The 17,746-nt window shown below is 46.7% G+C and overlaps 1 protein-coding gene across 1 annotated transcript in view; it reads left to right on the top strand.

Annotated features, from left to right (window-relative positions):
* Positions 1-11,214, top strand: part of NCAPH (non-SMC condensin I complex subunit H) — a 35,855-nt gene extending 24,641 nt beyond the window's left edge. Inside the window, exons 13-18 of the mRNA XM_031025600.2 lie at positions 2,142-2,252; positions 3,486-3,662; positions 4,508-4,621; positions 6,691-6,782; positions 7,174-7,249; positions 10,665-11,214. Of these exons, the coding sequence (XP_030881460.2) occupies positions 2,142-2,252; positions 3,486-3,662; positions 4,508-4,621; positions 6,691-6,782; positions 7,174-7,249; positions 10,665-10,724 (630 nt within the window). The 3' untranslated portion in view covers positions 10,725-11,214. The remainder of the gene's footprint in view (positions 1-2,141; positions 2,253-3,485; positions 3,663-4,507; positions 4,622-6,690; positions 6,783-7,173; positions 7,250-10,664) is intronic.
* Positions 11,215-17,746: the final 6,532 nt, after the last annotated feature.

Here is a 17,746-nt window from a genome sequence, read left to right as displayed (position 1 = left end):
TTTCCTGCGATTAAGAATTCCTCATATCAGTGAGGTCATATGATACATGTCTTTCTCTGTTTGACTTATTTCGCTCAACATAATACCCTCCAGTTCCATCCACGTCATTGCAAATGGCAAGATCTCATTCCTTTTGATGGCTGCATAATATTCCATTGTATATATATACCACATCTTAACAGAAATACTCTTAAAAATGCAGAAAGAGGGGCACCTGGATGGCTCAGTTGGTTAAGTGTCTGCCTTCGGCTCAGGTCATGATCCCAGGGTCCTGGGATCGAGTCCCACATCGGGCTCCTTGCTCAGCAGGAAGCCTGCTTCTCCCTCTGCCTTTGCCCCTCCCCCTGCTTGTTCTCTCTCTCTCTGACAAATAAATAAAAATAAATAAATAAATAAAATCTTTTAAAAAAATGCAGAAAGAGATGCAACGTTGCAGAGTAGTAGAAACGATGGCTGCAGTCGGTGTTGGTTAGGTGCTAGCCCCTTCGTGTTCTAATGGGAAAATGGGGCCCTGCGGCAGAAGGAGCAGGACAGTAGGACGCTTCTACCAAACCTTGCCCAGACTGGAGCTGCTTTCTGTGGCCGCAAGCCACCACCCCCCTCCCCCCGCAGCCCTTATAATGAGAATTTGAAGATTGTGGCCTTAGGTGGGAATTTGCATATTCATTAGGTCATTACATTCCAGGGGTGGTTGGGTTTTTTTGGTTTTTTTTAGAGTTATCTCTTATAGAAGCAAAAACTTCTGCTTCTGATTGTCCACAGGGTCAAAGTCACTGTGTGTGGTGGGGCAGCCAGGCAGCAGGGGCTGGAGATCCCTGTCCTGCCAGCAGAGCTACACAGGGAAAATGACTATTAAACTCTGGAAACCCTGGAAATTAAATGCTGGGTTAATAAGCACTGTTTGGCCAGAGACCATACAGATCAACCATCTAGTTTAATATTCTGATAGGGGGATTCTAGTAGCAACCAGCTGATACAGAGGGGGTCACGTCCCCTTCCTGAAACACTTCTTGTAGACTATGGACAATTTAGAGTATGCCTAAAGGAGAGTATCCTAAATGGAGAGGGATTTAGAAATGGCGTCATATGAGGAACTGTGGAAGAAAGAGGACTTTTCTTAAGTCAATAAATACCTATCATTGAATATTATTTTTGGACTTTTATTACAAAAACATTGTGAGGGCGGTTTTTTTTGGCTGCTTTTGGAGTATATTGTTGTATTAAAATATTCAATATGCCTTATAAACTGTACATACCTTCAGCTTCACTTCCTTCACCCCAGAGACACACCCCAGGTAAAAATCACTGGTCTAATGGCCAGCAGATAATCTGAAGGAGTGTGGTCACAGGCATTCCCAAAAGAGGAGGCAGACTTGTTCTGTGAGGCACTGGAAGGCAGAACGAGGACCTGGGGGTGTAATGACAGGGAGAAGAGCTGGATGTTTCTCCCTTTAGCTATGTAGGGAGCAGGGTTTGCCCCAGAAATGGGACACGAGCTGTCTGTGAATTAAAATCGTGAGTGGGGGGTGCCTGGGTGGCTCAGTTGGTTAAGCGACTGCCTTCGGCTCAGGTCATGATCCTGGAGTCCCTGGATCCAGTCCCGCATCGGGCTCCCTGCTCGGCAGGGAGTCTGCTTCTCCCTCTGACCCTCCCGACCCTCCCCCCTCTCATGCTCTCTCTCTCTGTCTCTCTCTCAAATAAATAAATAAAATCTTTAAAAAAAAAAAATCGTGAGTGGGTTTTCTCTCAGAATTGTTTGAGCAGCAACAAGTTGACTTCTTTTCAGATAGCTATAGGCAGTTTTGTTTTTAATGAACCCTTTTTCTTTTTTTTTAATATAATAATTTTTTTTTAATGAACCCTTTTTCAAATGAAGTTGTGTGCAGACATAATTGCAAACCAGCTGCTCTGGTTTATTTGGGATGGATGGAGTCTCCAAGCCCTTCTACCCTGAGGCTTGCTCTAGAACGGAGTTGTGCAGCTGAAGTTGTCAGGATTAGATGACTTCTCAGGGCCCTTAGAACTCTAAAATTCTGTAATTCTAGGAGCTTGATCATAAGAACTAAGGTTATTATCCAACCTAGGTTAGAGCTGCTTTTCTAGAAATTGCTTTCTGCAAGTTGTTCTTTCCTTCATTCTAGTTACTTAAGATGGCCCAAGGCCAGAGAGCAGGAACTGAACATTATGAAGAAATTGGAGACTATGATTACAACAACCCTAACGACACCTCCAACTTTTGTCCTGGATTACAGGTAAAAGGAGAGAAGAGCTCTGTCCTTTCTCATAAGTGGAAGAGCCTTTCCTGTTCCCCATCTGCTCTCTCTATATGGAGGAAAGCCGTAGGAAATTCTAAACCGGGCGGGGAAGGGGGGGGGGTTGTTGCGGCTGCCTACCCCGCCCCCCAGGCATCAGGAAATGGAGCAAAGCTGAGGAAACAGCCAAAACCTAGGCCTGCTTTACCTCAAGCCCTGTATATGGAAAGCGAATGTTCATACTCCAACAAACCAATCAATGTCTTTAGCCTGTACAAAGCACTTATTTGGCTATTTTGGGATTTCAGAAGAAAATATTCCTCTTGCTTTTAGGAGCTACTATTTTTGCCTAGGGAGACAGGACATGTAGACATGTGAAGATGGTGTGATCTGAAAGGGAAAAGCCGATGGGGTAGATTCAGGAGACCGGGCTTGTAGCTCTGATTTTGGTTCTTACGTTGTGAATTTGTACAAGCCACTCCCCATCTTTAGATCTTGGTTTAGACTAAATAATCTCACTATCCCTTTGGTGAGTCTACTAATGAGATGGCAAATGTAAATAACAGAAGGGGGAAAAATACTAGGTCTCCTCTGTGTCCCTGAGGGGAGAGGGACAAGAACTGAAGAATAGTTTGTTCACCTTATCATCTTCCTTGGAGGTGAGTTGGGTTGTGAACTTTTAGTGAAAATCCAGACCTCTTGGAGAGTGCTTCTCACATTTTCAGGGGGTATAAGAATCACCCAGAGAGCCTGCTCAAAAACCGAAGTCCTGGGTCCCAGCCCAGAGATCTGATCCATTCCTGCTGGGCTTACTCCAAGAATGACTTTTTCATGGCTCCCAGGCACGGTTCCCACCCCCGCCGCCAGCTGGGGTCCCCTGGCACCTCTTGTGCTCACATTGGGTGAGGCATGTGGGTCAGATCTCTGGTGTTTTGGAAATGCGTCCCATAAAATGAAATCTTAAATTGGCTAGAAGCCAAAGGGGACACTGGCAGTTGTGATTATTCCTTCTAACTTGCTCTGGCGGTCTTAGTTAACAGATATCTTCTTCATAGAGTTTATGTATAACACGAAGATCACTGGAGGCACCTAGGAGTCCATCCTAGGCTTGATTCATGTAATGAACTCTCAGGTGCTCTGCTCTTAATGTGTAAATACAGAGTCTTTTTCAAGGATACTTCAAAGCCTCTCAGGCAGCTTCTGCTGAACTTGAAGAACTGTTTCCTTGCCCAGGCTGCTGACAGTGATTATGAAGAGTCGGATGGCTTATTTGTGGGACCAGGTGGCACCTTTGACCTCACATCCTGCCATCCACCTAAGACAGCACAAGAGAATGGTGACGTGCCTGAAGTCCAAGGATTGGACATCACCACTTACGGGGAGTCAAATCTGGTAGCTGAGCCTCAGAAGGTAAAGGTGAAAGCCAAGAATTATGTTAGATTGTTTGCCTGAGAACTATTTAATTTTCCTCCTATATGAGAATCACATTGGTCTGGACTTGATTTTTTTTTTTTTCTTTCTCGATTTTAACCTGTTGCTCTCCAAGTGGCTGACTTTTAAATAGGGCCATGTTGAGAATGAGCTGATGGCTAATTAAGTTTGTATGGAACTAGCCATCTCTTTAGATAGATGGTGATAAACCATATGACTAGAGGCAAGTGGTAAAGTATGTGAATGAAGGCTGCAGGCAGGGAAAATCAGTTTCTGTGCTGTTTGGGTGAGGCAAGCTATTTGGCTCTGGAAAATCTTGGCCAGGGGCGCCTGGCTGGCTCGGTCCATGAAGCATGAGACTCTTGATGTCGGGGTTGTGCGTTCAAGCCCCATGTGGGGTGTAGAGTGCTCTATTTAAAAATAAAATATTTCAAAAAAAAAAAAAAGGGAAGGAGGGAGGGAGGGAGGAAGGAAGGAAGGAAATAAATAGATCTTGGCCAGATTCAGTTCATATGAAATGATGATGCATTAAGCATCTGTCTGTCCCATACCAGATGACCGGCTTGGTGATTTCATATATATTTGACCTATCCCTTTTACACTGGAATTCCAGGTTAGTCTTAATGTAGATTGCAGTTGATCAACAAGAAATTAGATTGAAATGAGGGACTATGTTTTGGTATATCCAAAGGAAGCTCTGTAACTCTGTTGATCAAACTAAACCAGATTCTTTATTTGAACTCCAGACTTTTGATTTTACAATGGGTTGGTGGTAAATGTTTCTTTATTTTGCTTAATTTTACTTTGTCACATATCTATTTCAGGTAAATAAAATTGAAATTCATTATGCCAAGACTGCCAAAAGGATGGACATGAAGAAGTTGAAACAGAGCATGTGGAGTTTGCTGACAAAGTCCTCCAAGCAAGCCGACACAGAGGTAACATGTTCTGCTCACTCTCTAGGTGCCCAGCATGTGGGAGGGGAATGGCTCGTGGTTTAGGCTCCAAGATCAATAGGGCAAATACAGAAAGCATTCATTCAGAAATACAAGGAAGAGGGGCGCCTGGGTGGCTCAGTTGGTTAAGCAACTGCCTTCGGCTCAGGTCATGATCCTGGAGTCCCGGGATCGAGTCCCACATCGGGCTCCCTGCTCAGCAGGGAGTCTGCTTCTCCCTCTGACCCTCCCCCCTCTTGTGCTCTGTCTCTAAAATAAATAAATAAAAAAAATCTTTAAAAAAAAAAAAGAAATACAAGGAAGATCTCACCCCTCTGAAAGCGAAATGAACCAAGTATATGAACAAAAGGTGATACAGATGGTAAACTAGTGCATGGGACATTATTCAGCCTTGCTGGTAATCACAAAATAGAAATCAAAGCATTTTATGCTGCTTTAAAATAGCTTTAGCAATTAATTAAACGGAGTTGAGGAAAAATTTGGAGTACATATTCACAGCTGGTGCAATTTAGGTTGATGAATGACTCTTTTGGAAAGCAAATTCTAACATCTCACATGCCGTGAAATGTTTGAGCCCTTTGATCTAATAGGGATATGTCTTCGAAGTAGAAAAGTAGTAAAAAAAAAAAAAAATATTTTGCTGTCAAATTGTCCCTTTCTCCTTCAGAACAAGGTGAAACGTTGACTAACTCTTTCCAACTAAATGGAACTCTCAGTTAACCAGAATCCTTCCATCCTCTCCTCTGGACCTCTTCTGCTCAGGCAGTGTTCTGAGCTTTCCAAACTCAACCTGTTCTTTTAAACCTCCTCCTGCTGGCTGAGAAGTTAAAATCATGATTTGATTGAGGACCCTGAGCTGTGTAGTCATGGATATCAGATAAAGCTTCAGTCATATTCATAGGGTTTTATCAACTAAAACTGAATAGTATACAAATGTAAGAGAAATGTGCTTTTTTAGAGGTAGGAAAGGGGTTCTACTTAAACTTGGAATTTAAATGACTGATAATACCTTGTTCTCCAGGGATTCTGGTTAATGAAGGATTTATTCTTTTTTTAAAAAAGTTTTCTAGGGGCGCCTGGGTGGCTCAGTTGGTTAAGCAACTGCCTTCGGCTCAGGTCATGATCCTGGAGTCCTGGGATCGAGTCCCGCATCGGGATCCCGGCTCGGCGGGGAGCCTGCTTCTCCCTCTGACCCTATCCCCTCTCATGCTGTTTCTCTCTCTCTCTCTCAAATAAATAAATAAATAAAATCTTTAAAAAAAAAAAAAAAAGTTTTCTATCATGAAAATATTCATACAGGGCACCTGGGTGGCTCAGTTGGTTAAGCATCTGACTCTTAATTTTGGCTCAGGCCATGGTCTCAGGGTCCCGGGATCGAGCCCCGCGTCAGGCTCTACCCTCAGTGGGGAGTCTGCTTGAGGAGTCTCTCTCTCTGTCTCTCTCTGCCCCTCTTCCCACTCACGCATGCGCTCTCTCTCTCAAATAAATAACTCTTTAAAAAAAAAAGAAGGAAAATATTCAAACATATTCCAAGTAGAGAGGGTATAGTATAGTGAATACCTACTTCCAATTAAGTATGACTGTTTTATCTAAACTGTCACCCATCCTATCCTGTCACCCCACCCCTCTCATCATGTACACATTCTGGGTTATTTTAATGCAAATACCAAACATGATATCCTTTGATAACTGCTTGCCTGATAGATTATGGATTCTGTGCTGCCCTTGGTTGTGTAGTCCAGTTGAAGCTATAAATGATCATGGCTTTTGTTATTTTGTATTTTTTTTTCTTCAGAGGAACCTAGAAGCCTTTTTGCAATTTTCCTTTACTGGGATTATACTAGCCATTGACATCCACATTTACCATAACTTGGTAGTCAGTATCATGGTCCAGGGCTGAGGCATGGGTCCCCTTCAAGATGTAACTTAGAAAATGTTTTGGTTTCATTCAGATGTCAACTTTTCAGAGATAGAACTTGGAAATTTATGTTGCTTTCTCAAAAGTAAGCTGACTCTCAATGTCTGAATTGTCAATATCCTTCTTCTGTTAGACAAACCACAGTGAAACTGGCAAAGAAGAGGACCCGGTGAAGGTGGCTGATGAGAAGATGCTCAGTGGGCTCACAAAGGACCTGCAGAAGAGGTACGTGCCAGGGAATGCAGGGGGCTTGCCACCCCTTGCTCTGAGACCCGGCTGAGAGTGCTCTAGCCTGAGCTGCTAGTGTGACAGACCCTTACACAATCTGCTGTTTTAATATTTGGGGCAGTTTTTCTGTTTCTTCTTTGCATTGATAAATGAGTTAATATAGACCAATTTTAAAAAGGCATTTTTCTGCACCATTGGCTGGAATGGAACAAGTGATATTTTATTTCCAAATAAGAAACTGGAAAAACCTGCTTATAAAATGCATCTGAAATATTTCTTTGTTTCTCATTAGTTTATTCACTGGACATGTGTATTGATAGTTGTTGAAAGAGCCTTTGTTCCTAGAACCACAGTGACCTAGCTAAATACTTGCCTCTTTGTTTTTCAGCCTGCCTCCTCTCATGGCTCAGAACCTCTCTATACCTCTGGCCTTTGCCTGTCTCCTACATTTAGCCAATGAAAAGGTAGGTAAATTTGGTAAGCATGGGAGTAATTCTTTATTCGTAGCAACCTGTTTGAGTTTTTTTTATTCGATCTTTCATGGGCAACCTCATAGGACATTTTAAATACAGTGACTTATGCAGTACTTTTAACCCCAGAGGATATCCAGGCACTTAGAAGTATCTTAGAAAAAGGCCACTGGGGGGGTGCCTGGGTGGCTCAGTCGTTAGGCGTCTGCCTTCGGCTCAGGTCATGATCCTGGGGTCCTGGGATCGAGCCCCGCATCGGGCTCCCTGCTCGGTGGGAAGCCTGCTTCTCCCTCTCCCACTCCCCCTGCTTGTGTTCCCTCTCTCGCTGTGTCTCTCTCTGTCAAATAAATAAATAAAAATTTAAAAAATAATAATAATTAAAAAGAAAAAGGCCATTGGGTATGAATAGCAATGAAAATAATGACGAGGACCCAAATGGGAAAATTTAAATGCTGAATTGTGATCTATCAGTTCCCAATTTCAAAACATAAAGCGCTTTGATATCATTGGGTGTCAAAGGCTTTCAAGGCCAAATCCTGCCGGTGCTGAAGTCAAGACACATGGAAACGTGGGGGAGAACAGAGGGGACAGAGGAGGGTGAGAGGAAGACAGATGCAGGAGGAGGGAGTCGTAAGACATGGAGGCAGTGGTCAGCCAAGCTCGACCACCAAGAGCTGTGAAGAAGGGCTTGGGACCAGCGTGCCTGTCACATCGGGAGGCAGGAGAAGTGCCAACTGTGACCATGTCTCAGGCTCCACAGTGTGCCGCGCCAGCAGCCGAGCTGAGCCGCTGTGGCAGTGATCAGTGCGACAGGCAGGGACCCATCTTGTCGAGAGTCTGCTGGTGCTACCTAGGAGGCAGCCCGGCGCGGCCGCCACAAGCCCGGACGTGGGGAATCCTCTGTGTGCCCTAACGCAAGCGTTGCACTGAAGTAGAGCGTCACTAGGCCTCGCCGCTCTCGTGCACCACTGGTGTGGATTCTGACCTCCCCCTGCCCGAGCTGAGAGGGGCTCTTAGAGTGTGGCACCTGTCTGAACACTGAAGTGTGGTTTGAGCGGGTCGATCGGATTGTACTGGAATGCTAGCGCAAACGGGGTGCTGTAGAAGTGCCCGGGATTTCCCGTGTGTCCGTGTCTGACCTCTGGCCTCATGGTGAAGGTGATGCGGTGACGGTCGGCTCTGTGTCCCAGGTCTGGCTTTGCTTGGACTGACTGCCAGGCCCAGAGGAGAGAGGGCCCCGTGTAGGACGGCCTGTGTAGCTCAGCTGTCAGCCTTTCCCAGCGGACCTGCCACTGCGAGTCAGGGACCCCTTCTTCTAAGCTCGTGACCTCACTGAGGAAGAAGACAGTGTCCATTTGGCAGAAGCTAGTTTTTGATTTTGGGTAGGGAAGCGACGTGAAAGAGCCAGTGAGCCAGGACAAGTGCTGCGTGTGTCTGGCCACGGGGCTGACCACCAGGCCTGGGCATTCTCAGTTGAGGCATGAGCAGAACAGCCCAACTCCGGCCCTGTCAGGGAACCCTTGTGCATCAGAGCCACTCTGGGTGGCTGTGACCCAGGAGCACTGAACTCACATGGCTGCTGGGTGGAAGGCAGGAAGCACCAACGGTTGACTGGAGAGACCGTGTGTCCAGGTCAGAAGTCACGAAGACAAGGCTGGGGGCCATGCAGCCCCACCCGTGGTGGTGGGAGATGGCAGTGAGAACGCCTCCGTGTCATTCCTGACGCAGCCTGTTACCTGATGTCAGAAGCAAACCACATGAAGGAAAAATAACTAGGACAAAAAAACGAATAAAAAGGTAATGTTACCATCCTGACAAGAAATCCACAAGTGGCTCTGAGGAGGATTCCCCATCAGAGGAGGAGGGCACACAAGCCATCCATCTGTCTGACATTCCGAAGTGTGACTGCCTGATGGCCTGGAACCTCACACCATCTTTATGGACGTAGGTGCTGGTGAGCTCTCCCACTGGGTGTGTTCTCCTAGCACACACAGGCTCTGAAAGCATGGGTGTCTCCGAAGCTCAGAAACCCTTATCTTGAGTCCAGATTCAGAATTACTGACTTCACTCAATTGCACCAGTCTGAGAATCACTGTTGCCTTGGGCTATGTGTCTCCACAGAAACCTGCCTCTCCCCGGTGAGAGAGCAGCTCTGTGGTCCTCACTGGTTCCCAAGTAGACTGGGGCCGAGGAAAGCCTGCTAAAAAGCATTAATGACTTTGTGGCCTCGCTGGGGCCCATAATGCTCTGGCTCCAGCACAGCTCTGCTTCCCCCAGCAGTGGGGCCGGGGTTGTTCGTTTTGCTGTGATCAAGTGTGTCTTTAGGGCCCAGAGCGCTCAGCGTTTGAAGGATGGGGAGATGCTCCATACCGGGAACCACTGGGCTCAGCACTGAGGCCATTACTGGGGCTTGGCTTTGGGCTATTTGAGAAAATTTGGCTGGTACCACTGGCCGTGTCAACGACCATGATCATCTACAGGGATCTGTGGTAACTCAGAGCTTAGAGCCACCAAGAGAAATCTCATAATACTTAATACGAGAACATGACTCTTTTTGTGGCCTTTCTCACGGTCTTTCGCTCCCATCTGGACTCTTCGGCGGCCACTCTGGTAATGAGCTCCCCTGGGAAGTGCGGTGTGATAGGGCTTGGGACGTGGTGATGGACGCGGGGCTGCATGGTGCAGCTGATTAGCCAGGCCGAACCCACTTGGAACCCAGGCCGCAGAAGCCACACTGTGGGGGGTTGTGGTTTCAGCTTTCCCTCGTTAGCAGTGCAGGAAGGTGCACCAGCAAGGGTAGGGCAGTCGCTGAGTGCCCGCGCCTTGTGCCTGCCTCCGGAGCCCAGTGAGGGGGCAGCGTGCTGGTGGCGAGCTTAGTCGTTGATCCTGAGGGAAACAAGTGACCGGACTGGTGGGGAGCTCACGGGGTGGGAGTGGGGGTGTTAGGTGGGGAAGAGCTGTGAGGTAGGGAGAGGCCTGCGCAGGTGGGAGAGAAAGGGCACTGTCGTGGCCATCCCCAGGGCTGAGGCGATGGGCAGTGACGGAGAGGGCCTGGGGAAGGCCACGCATGGACGCGGTTAACAGGCACGTATTGTGTCTCCTGGTGGCCGTCCACTTCTCTTAGCTTCTGCCAGAGCACAGAGCTTCGCTCTTGGGCCCTTTACAGAGAGAGGTTGCTTCCGGACCCAGGGCCGAGGAAGTCTTGCTTTTTGCTTTTTTTCCCTGCAGTTGGCAAGGATTTGGAATTAGCTTTATCATGCAAATTAGATTTGCTCTTACATAATTTTACTTACAGTCCTGGGGCAAAGTTCATTCTTTATAGTCACTCCCCTGTTACCTTGATTAGAATCTGTGTTATGATTCTTGTATTTTCAGTATGCTGAAGTTCATGTGTTTGGTCTTCCTTCAGAATCTAAAGCTGGAAGGAACCGAGGACCTTTCCGATATTCTGGTGAGGCAAGGGGATTGAATTTGCCCGAGAAAAGTTGGCAGAAGGGGGCTCATCGCTTCTTCAGTGACCAGGACGTGTCCGGTCTGGGTGTTGCCGTGCGGCGGGCGGGGGGCAAGGCTGTAGCCCACTACCAAAGCACCAGCTGCTTTGTCTGTCGCTCTTTTCCTTCTCGCCCTCACACTCTGGGCACCAGCACCCTGAAGCTCCGTCTGTGATTAAAGTTTTCTGCCCTGGGGTGACCACCTGGCAGGGAGGAGCTGGTGAGGATACTGTTCTTGATTAGGAAAACCTATATCCCTACTTTGTATCCATGTCTAATTTTTGTCTCCTAAGTTGACCTTTGTTGTTTTCCACACTTTTGTGGAAAATAATTTCCCAGTAGGCACTGGTTGTCTTTAAACAGCTATCTAAGCCATGTACATAAAATACATCATATGTGCACTTACAAATGTATATATATTGTGTATCCTTAAAATAAAATCATTCTGAATGACAACACATGACAAAATATTTGAGTACGTTCTAGATAAGTTAGAGCTGGTCCTTTCCCTTAAGGGGGGATGTAGTCTTGTTAGCTAGATGATAGCCACATGTCAGTAAAGGCAGGAAACACTTAAGGGCTGAGAGGATTTGTCTTGTAGCAGAGTAGAGGAGAGATGAACCACTGGCTGGATGTCAGATTTCCAGATTGGGTACCTTGGGCCTATGAATTCTGCTGGAGAGTGATGGTAGTAAAAATTGCTAACCTTTGTTAAGTGACTCCTAAGTACCTTCTGTGGATTACTTCACCTAGCGTTCTTGGCATCTCTGAGAGGAACATACTTTTATCACTCCCATTTTACAGAGAGAAATAGGTACTTCAAGGTAAAGGAAACTGCCTAAGGGCAGACAGCCCTCAGAGACTGACCTTGAACCAAGTAATATGCTTCTTTATTTATTTATTTATTTATTTATTTATTTATTTATTTATTTATTTATTTGAGAGAGAATGAGATAGAGAGAGAGCATGAGAGGGGGGAGGGTCAGAGAGAGAAGCAGACCCCCTGCCGAGCAGGGAGCCCGATGCGGGACTCGATCCAGGGACTCCAGGATCATGACCTGAGCCGAAGGCAGTCGCTCAACCAACTGAGCCACCCAGGCGTCCCCAAGTAATATGCTTCTAAAGTCTTCATTCTTAGCTACTGTGCTATATGCTGCTTGGATCATAGGCTCTGCTTGTAGATGTTGATCCAAGTAATTCTATCCTTGGCAGGTCGTGGGTCTCTGCTAGAGCACCCTGTCACCATTCTTTAGGTAAACAGAGATCTTGGATCAGAGGCAGTGAAGTATATAATTGGAGATAACTCTTGATAATAAAGAACTTGCTTCTAAGCCAAAAACTTGCACAAAACAAAACACACACCCCACAGTGTGCTTCCCAAATTGTGCCCAAAATGTTACCTGCTCTGCTATATTGAGAGGGTAGACTTGTGAACATGCTTTAATGGAAAAGGGGGTGATGCTGAGTGAGGATCCATACCTGTCCTGCTGGGGATGAAGCCTCCCACACCTTTCCCCATGCCAGGTGAGTGCCGTCCCCCTGCTCTGCTCTTACTCCTGGGAATGCGACTAGCCAAGCCCGTGCCCTCTCTTAGTGCAGCACACTTCTCTCTCGTCCTGTTTGCCAGGGATGATTCTGTTCAGTAGAGCAAAGCAGAGCCCATTTGCTCATGTGCTCATCGGGTATCCCAGATGCACTGTTCGTATCTGACTAGAGAAGCAGAGTGCTCCTCTCTGGGTTCCACTGTCACCAGATTGCCTTGGATTCTTCCAACAGTCCTGAGTTCATCACATTTTATTCTTTTGGATAAGAATGATTTATGAAAGAAAAGGTTGTTTCATTTGCATACCTTTGTAAGATTTCCACATGAGCATATCCTCAAATCAGGGATGAAAAGAAAAACCTTTGTCAGATTAAACGGGACAGTATTGCATTTGTATCTCTGTCATAGGCTGTATAGAGCCTCAGTGGGTTGATATCTTAACATTGTTCGTTCGGGATTAAGTTTCTCTTGTTTATGTTGTCCCTGCCCCATCTCTGCAATGATAATTCGGACTGTGTGGAGCTGCAGTGGGTGGTGGAGGTGGTTGAATTTCCAATGAAGATAAATTTCCTTTGTCCTTTGGGGATGGCTGACTGGAAAGTTCCCTTCTGGAGCTCTGCTAAACAAGATTTTTTTTTATTTCCCCAGGAAGGAAATAGAACAGTTTCCCAAATTTCCCTGCTTATCAGGAAGCTCTGGGAGCAAGCTGTTCCAGATCTTCTGAATCCAAGCACAGAGGACTTTTTCATAACAAATCTTTCCCGTAACATTAGAGATCGTTTTCCCTGGATAAGGATGAGTGGGATTCATTTACAACTGGGTTTTCCAACGTGAAATCTGGTGACAGTTCCTTAGGAATTAAAAATACTGCAGAACCAGAGAACAGGGAGGCCATTCCCTGGAAGGAAACGCTAAGGAATCAGAGGTGCCCTCCCTCTTCCTGCTGAAGGAGCGATCAGGACACAAAAAATGTAATTGGAGGAGAGTGGGCACCTGAAGACCTAAAGGTGAAAAGTCCCCCTGTGCCAGGAAGAAATGTGGCCAGTGTGGGAAAAGAAATGAAGCCACTGGGGGCTGAAATGCTCAGGTTCACCCGTAGATGTCCTTGGCAAAAACAGGAGAGAACTTTGTCAAAATGGAAGCCCCGTTCGGGAAACCATCTCCTATTCTTATGGATAAACAAGAGCACTGAATTCAGGGTATTGCCTTAAAAGTGTCCCTCTGTCTCCATCACCTTCTTTAAGATGAAGATGAGAGGGGCGCCTGGGTGGCTCTGTTGTTTAAGTGACAGCCTTCGTTTGGCTCGGGTCATGATTGTGGAGTCCCGGGATCGAGTTCCACATCGAGTCCCACGTCGGGCTCCCTGCTCAGCAGGGAGTCTGCTTCTCCCTCTGACTCTCCCCACTCTCATGCTCTCTATCATTCTCTTTCTCAGTAAATTAAAAAAAAAAATCTTAAAAAAAAAGATAAAGATGAGAGTTTCTGTAAAATAAAGGTGGGAGTTGTAACAGTGAGAGTCTAGTCAGGAGACAAACCTGTAACATGAACCAAGAACTTATTACAAAGAACTATTGACTAGGTGTGTAGGGCGTCTCAAGTATCAAGTAGTAACCGCGGGAAGCAACCACACCAGGGCGGGAAAACAAAAGGAACCAAGAGCAAAACATCAAAAAGATTTCAAGAGGGCTCTGCAGTGCAGAAACTGCCCCCAGAGGAGGCGTGCTGCTCAGCTGGTGCTGGCGTCTGACGAGGGACAGGGTGTAGCTGGCTCTGCGCACGCGCACGCTGGAAGCTCCGCAAACTGCCGCTGTGGGAAGGAACTGCCCCCGCCCATACGAAGGAGCACCGCTGGGGGGCGCTCACAGGCTCGGGAAGCGGACAAGTGGGAGCAAGTGCTTTTTTCTCCAGCCCTGCAGTCTCCTTCATGTGCCTCCCCTTAGCATACCTAACTGGGAGCGGCTGGCAGAGCAGAAATGTGGTGTGCAGGGTGGCCCAGAATAGAAGGTGGGTTTGGAGCTGAAGGATGATTACTTCACAGCCAGCACAGGGGAGGTCTCATAACTAAGGATTCTAGAATCCTTCCTTACTATTTTTGTTTGAAATAGTATTTATTTATATTTGTTCCCTATTTTCAGTGAGTAGCTGGTAAATGTTCAACTGACTCTGAAGGTGAGGCCAGGGAGGCCTTGAGGAAGAGGTGGTGGCCCATCTGCCTTGGAAGGGTCAAGACTGGCCGCAGGTGTTCTTGGCTGACAAAGGAGCAAAGGTGTGGAGTGGGGGAATGTACAAGCATGGAGGGTGCTATAGAGACTGAAGGGTAAAACAGAAGAAATCTCCCCAGATTAGAGTGAAAATGCCAAGGGCTAGAGAAGAGTGGAGAGAAATTATAAGGGTTGCCAAGTAGGTCCCACATAGGACAATGAGGGGGCCCAAAAAGAACAGAGAAAATGGAGAGGAGGAAATCATGCCGAGGAAGGAATAAAGCCTGTATCCTGTAGCTGGAGGACATAAGTTTTCAGACTGAGACTGAGTGTCCAGCACATGGATGGAAATGAACTGACACCAAGGTACTTTATCATAAAGTTTCAGAACACTCAGGACAGAGCATTCTACGAGTTTCAGGGCAGAAACAAGTGACACACACAGGATCAGGAAGCAGGGTGTCAGCCTTCTCAGCATTGCACTAGAAGCAAGAAGATAAATGGTTTCCAAATCTAGAATTTTATACTTAGCCAAACTACTAAACAAGTGTGAGAGTAGAATAAAGACAGAGTTTGGGCCATGCAGAGTTTTAAAAAATGACAACAGGGGCACCTGGGTGGCTCAGTTGGTAAAGCGGCTGCTTTCGGCTCAGGTCATGATCTCAGGGTCCTGGGATCAAGCCCCGCATCTGGCTCCCTGCTCAGCAGAGAGCCTGCTTCTCCCTCTCCCTCTGCCTACCACTCTGCCTACTTGTGCTCTCTCTCTATCTCTGTCAAATTAATAAATAAAGTCTCTAAAAAATAAAATAAATAATGACAACGAAAACCCCTCACATGTACCCCTTTCCAAGAAGCTGTACCTGTCCATACCACGACCCTGCTAGATGCCCAACTGCCCCGAACCCTGTGCTTCCAGGCCTCCTTTGTGGCCTCACCCGCCCACGGCCTGCAGTAGCCCCAGACGCTCAGGGGAACTGAGGCCAGCCTCTGATGCAGGCATTCTGCTTTGACCTTCTTCTGCTGCCTCTATCTATTGGAACCATATTGCCCTCTCTTTGCATGGCAGGGTATTGTGCTTGCTACTCATTTTTTCAAAACTGAGCAATATGTTGTTTCGAGATCATACATAAGTAGTAAGACTATGAAGAAAAGCAAGGGCCTGGCTAGTAAAAAAAAAAGTCAGGGAAGTGGTTATCTCTGGTGGGGAGAGGGGAGAAGACCAATTGCAGAGGACCCCCAAGGGGCTCCTGAGGTACTGGTGTGATAGGCACACTGGTGTATGCTTTCTCTTCCTATTTCCTTGGCACATTGGTCTCTGGCAGGAATTAGCATTCTAAGCCTTCACTCAGCCTACCCCAGCTGCTGGTATCTGCCCCTGAGAAGAGCTCACATGTGGTGACCCTCCTTTCACCTGGCCCAGTCACAAGTGCATGACAAGTACTGGGTCCATGCTCGTTGGCTTTTTAAAAAGTTGGTTGCATACACAGTTAAGAAGGCTACAGTGCCTCAGGAAAAAATCACTGGGGCTTGGGATTTGGATTTCGTCCCAGCTGGCAGTCTGCGGCTTGGGGAGATTAACGGGCAGAGAGTTGGAACTGTCAAGAGGAAAGAAAATCAGGGCCCAGAGAGGAAGGTGGGCAGGGGTGTGGTGAGATGCAGTGCAGATATGGCCTGTTTGCTCTTTCTCTTTTTTCTTTGTTTCTTTCTTTATTTTAAAGTTTATTTAAGTAATCTCTACGCCCAACATGGGGCTCGAACTCACACCCCCGAGATCAAGAGTTGCATGTTCTTCCTACCGAAGCAGCCAGGTGCCCCTGTTTTTTCTTTTAAAAGCTCTATTCTGCAATGGAAACTGGAGGGAATGGGATAGTAGGGAGGGGGAAGCCTAACAGAGGAGCTGTCCAGTACAAGGAGGAGACTCATCTTGTTACAACTGTCTGTCCTCCATCTGTGGCAGAAGCCAGTCCTTGAAACCGCAAGCCACCAGCTGCCTCGTTAGGAACGGATCCATCACAGAACCAGTATGAGCCACACCTTGATGTGTGACTGGCTTTACAAGGAGTCTACCTCATATATAGTTAGGACGTTTCTCAACAAGCCTATGGCAACTTGCACCCCAAAATGAGTTCTCAGGAGGCCCTGCAAATCAGTCACCCAGTGAGGTCACATACTTAGCCTAACACTGTAGCCCCAGTACACAACATTCTGGCACAGCCATCCAGCCTACAGCCATGCTACTGGAGACGCCTGGTCCTGGCAAACTGTCATCTTCCATGTGAGGGCTGGAGTTTGGAGAAGAGCCAGCAGCCATTCAGAATGAAGTTTTGGGTGGAAGGGCCATCAGGTAAGACCATTTATAATAAGAAAGCAAGGGTATGACAAAGAATGAGACAGTTTTCCTGTGTTCAATCACGGACTGCCTCTAGACACAAAGTATTTCATAAACGCTCTTGAGAAACGCAGCTCTGTTGGACAGTCCTTTACCCTTACTATTATTTCCTGGCGGAGTTCTAGGTGCCCAGCACTCCTCAGGAGTGGGTAAAACTATCTCAGTTCAACAGGGGGTGCACCTGAGGCACTAAGAACTGACTTAAGAATGCACAGCTAGGAAGGAGTGAAGCTGAGATTTGCCCCCCAGCAGCCTGACACAAGAGTCCATGCTTTTAACCACTACATCAAACTGCCTCTTGGTTAATACAAGGGCTTTGCGCCCGACGGCAAAGACCTGAAAGGGAGCAAAGCCTGTTAGAGACCTACACCAGATGAATTAATTAGAAAATCAATTTTGTCACGACCTGGTTAAATCTTAAACATTCATTTGCATAGAATGTTTTGTTTGCTGGTGCAGCCCTGGAACCTAGTGTGATGACTGGCACGGAGACAATATAATTTTGCTAAATGAAGAAGTAAAGGAATGGAGTAGTTCAAAAGTGTGCATGACTGGGTGATCTGATGTTTCTAGGCTAATGGAGAGGAAACTACCATCTACTGAATCCCTTCTCCATGGAGGACATGGTGTTTACTGGGTCATTCAATTCAGCCTCCCTCGAACCCCAGAATGTGAATGTTCAATCCTAGATCAGGAGGCATTTCACCACCTGGTACACAAGTTACCAGGGGCTTTTTGGTGACCTAGCACTCCTCTTATCCAACCCCAAGAGTTCCGGCGACCTAAGGGCTTCCTGGACACACTAGAGACAATCACCAAGTCCCTTTGAATTTCGCTCACCTTTCTAACATTTCATTCCCCCTGCCT

Source organism: Leptonychotes weddellii, chromosome 10 (assembly GCF_054177405.1).
Source record: "Leptonychotes weddellii isolate Sample4059 chromosome 10, ASM5417740v2, whole genome shotgun sequence".
NCBI lineage: Eukaryota > Metazoa > Chordata > Mammalia > Carnivora > Phocidae > Leptonychotes > Leptonychotes weddellii.
This window is presented reverse-complemented; position numbering and strand designations above follow the sequence as displayed.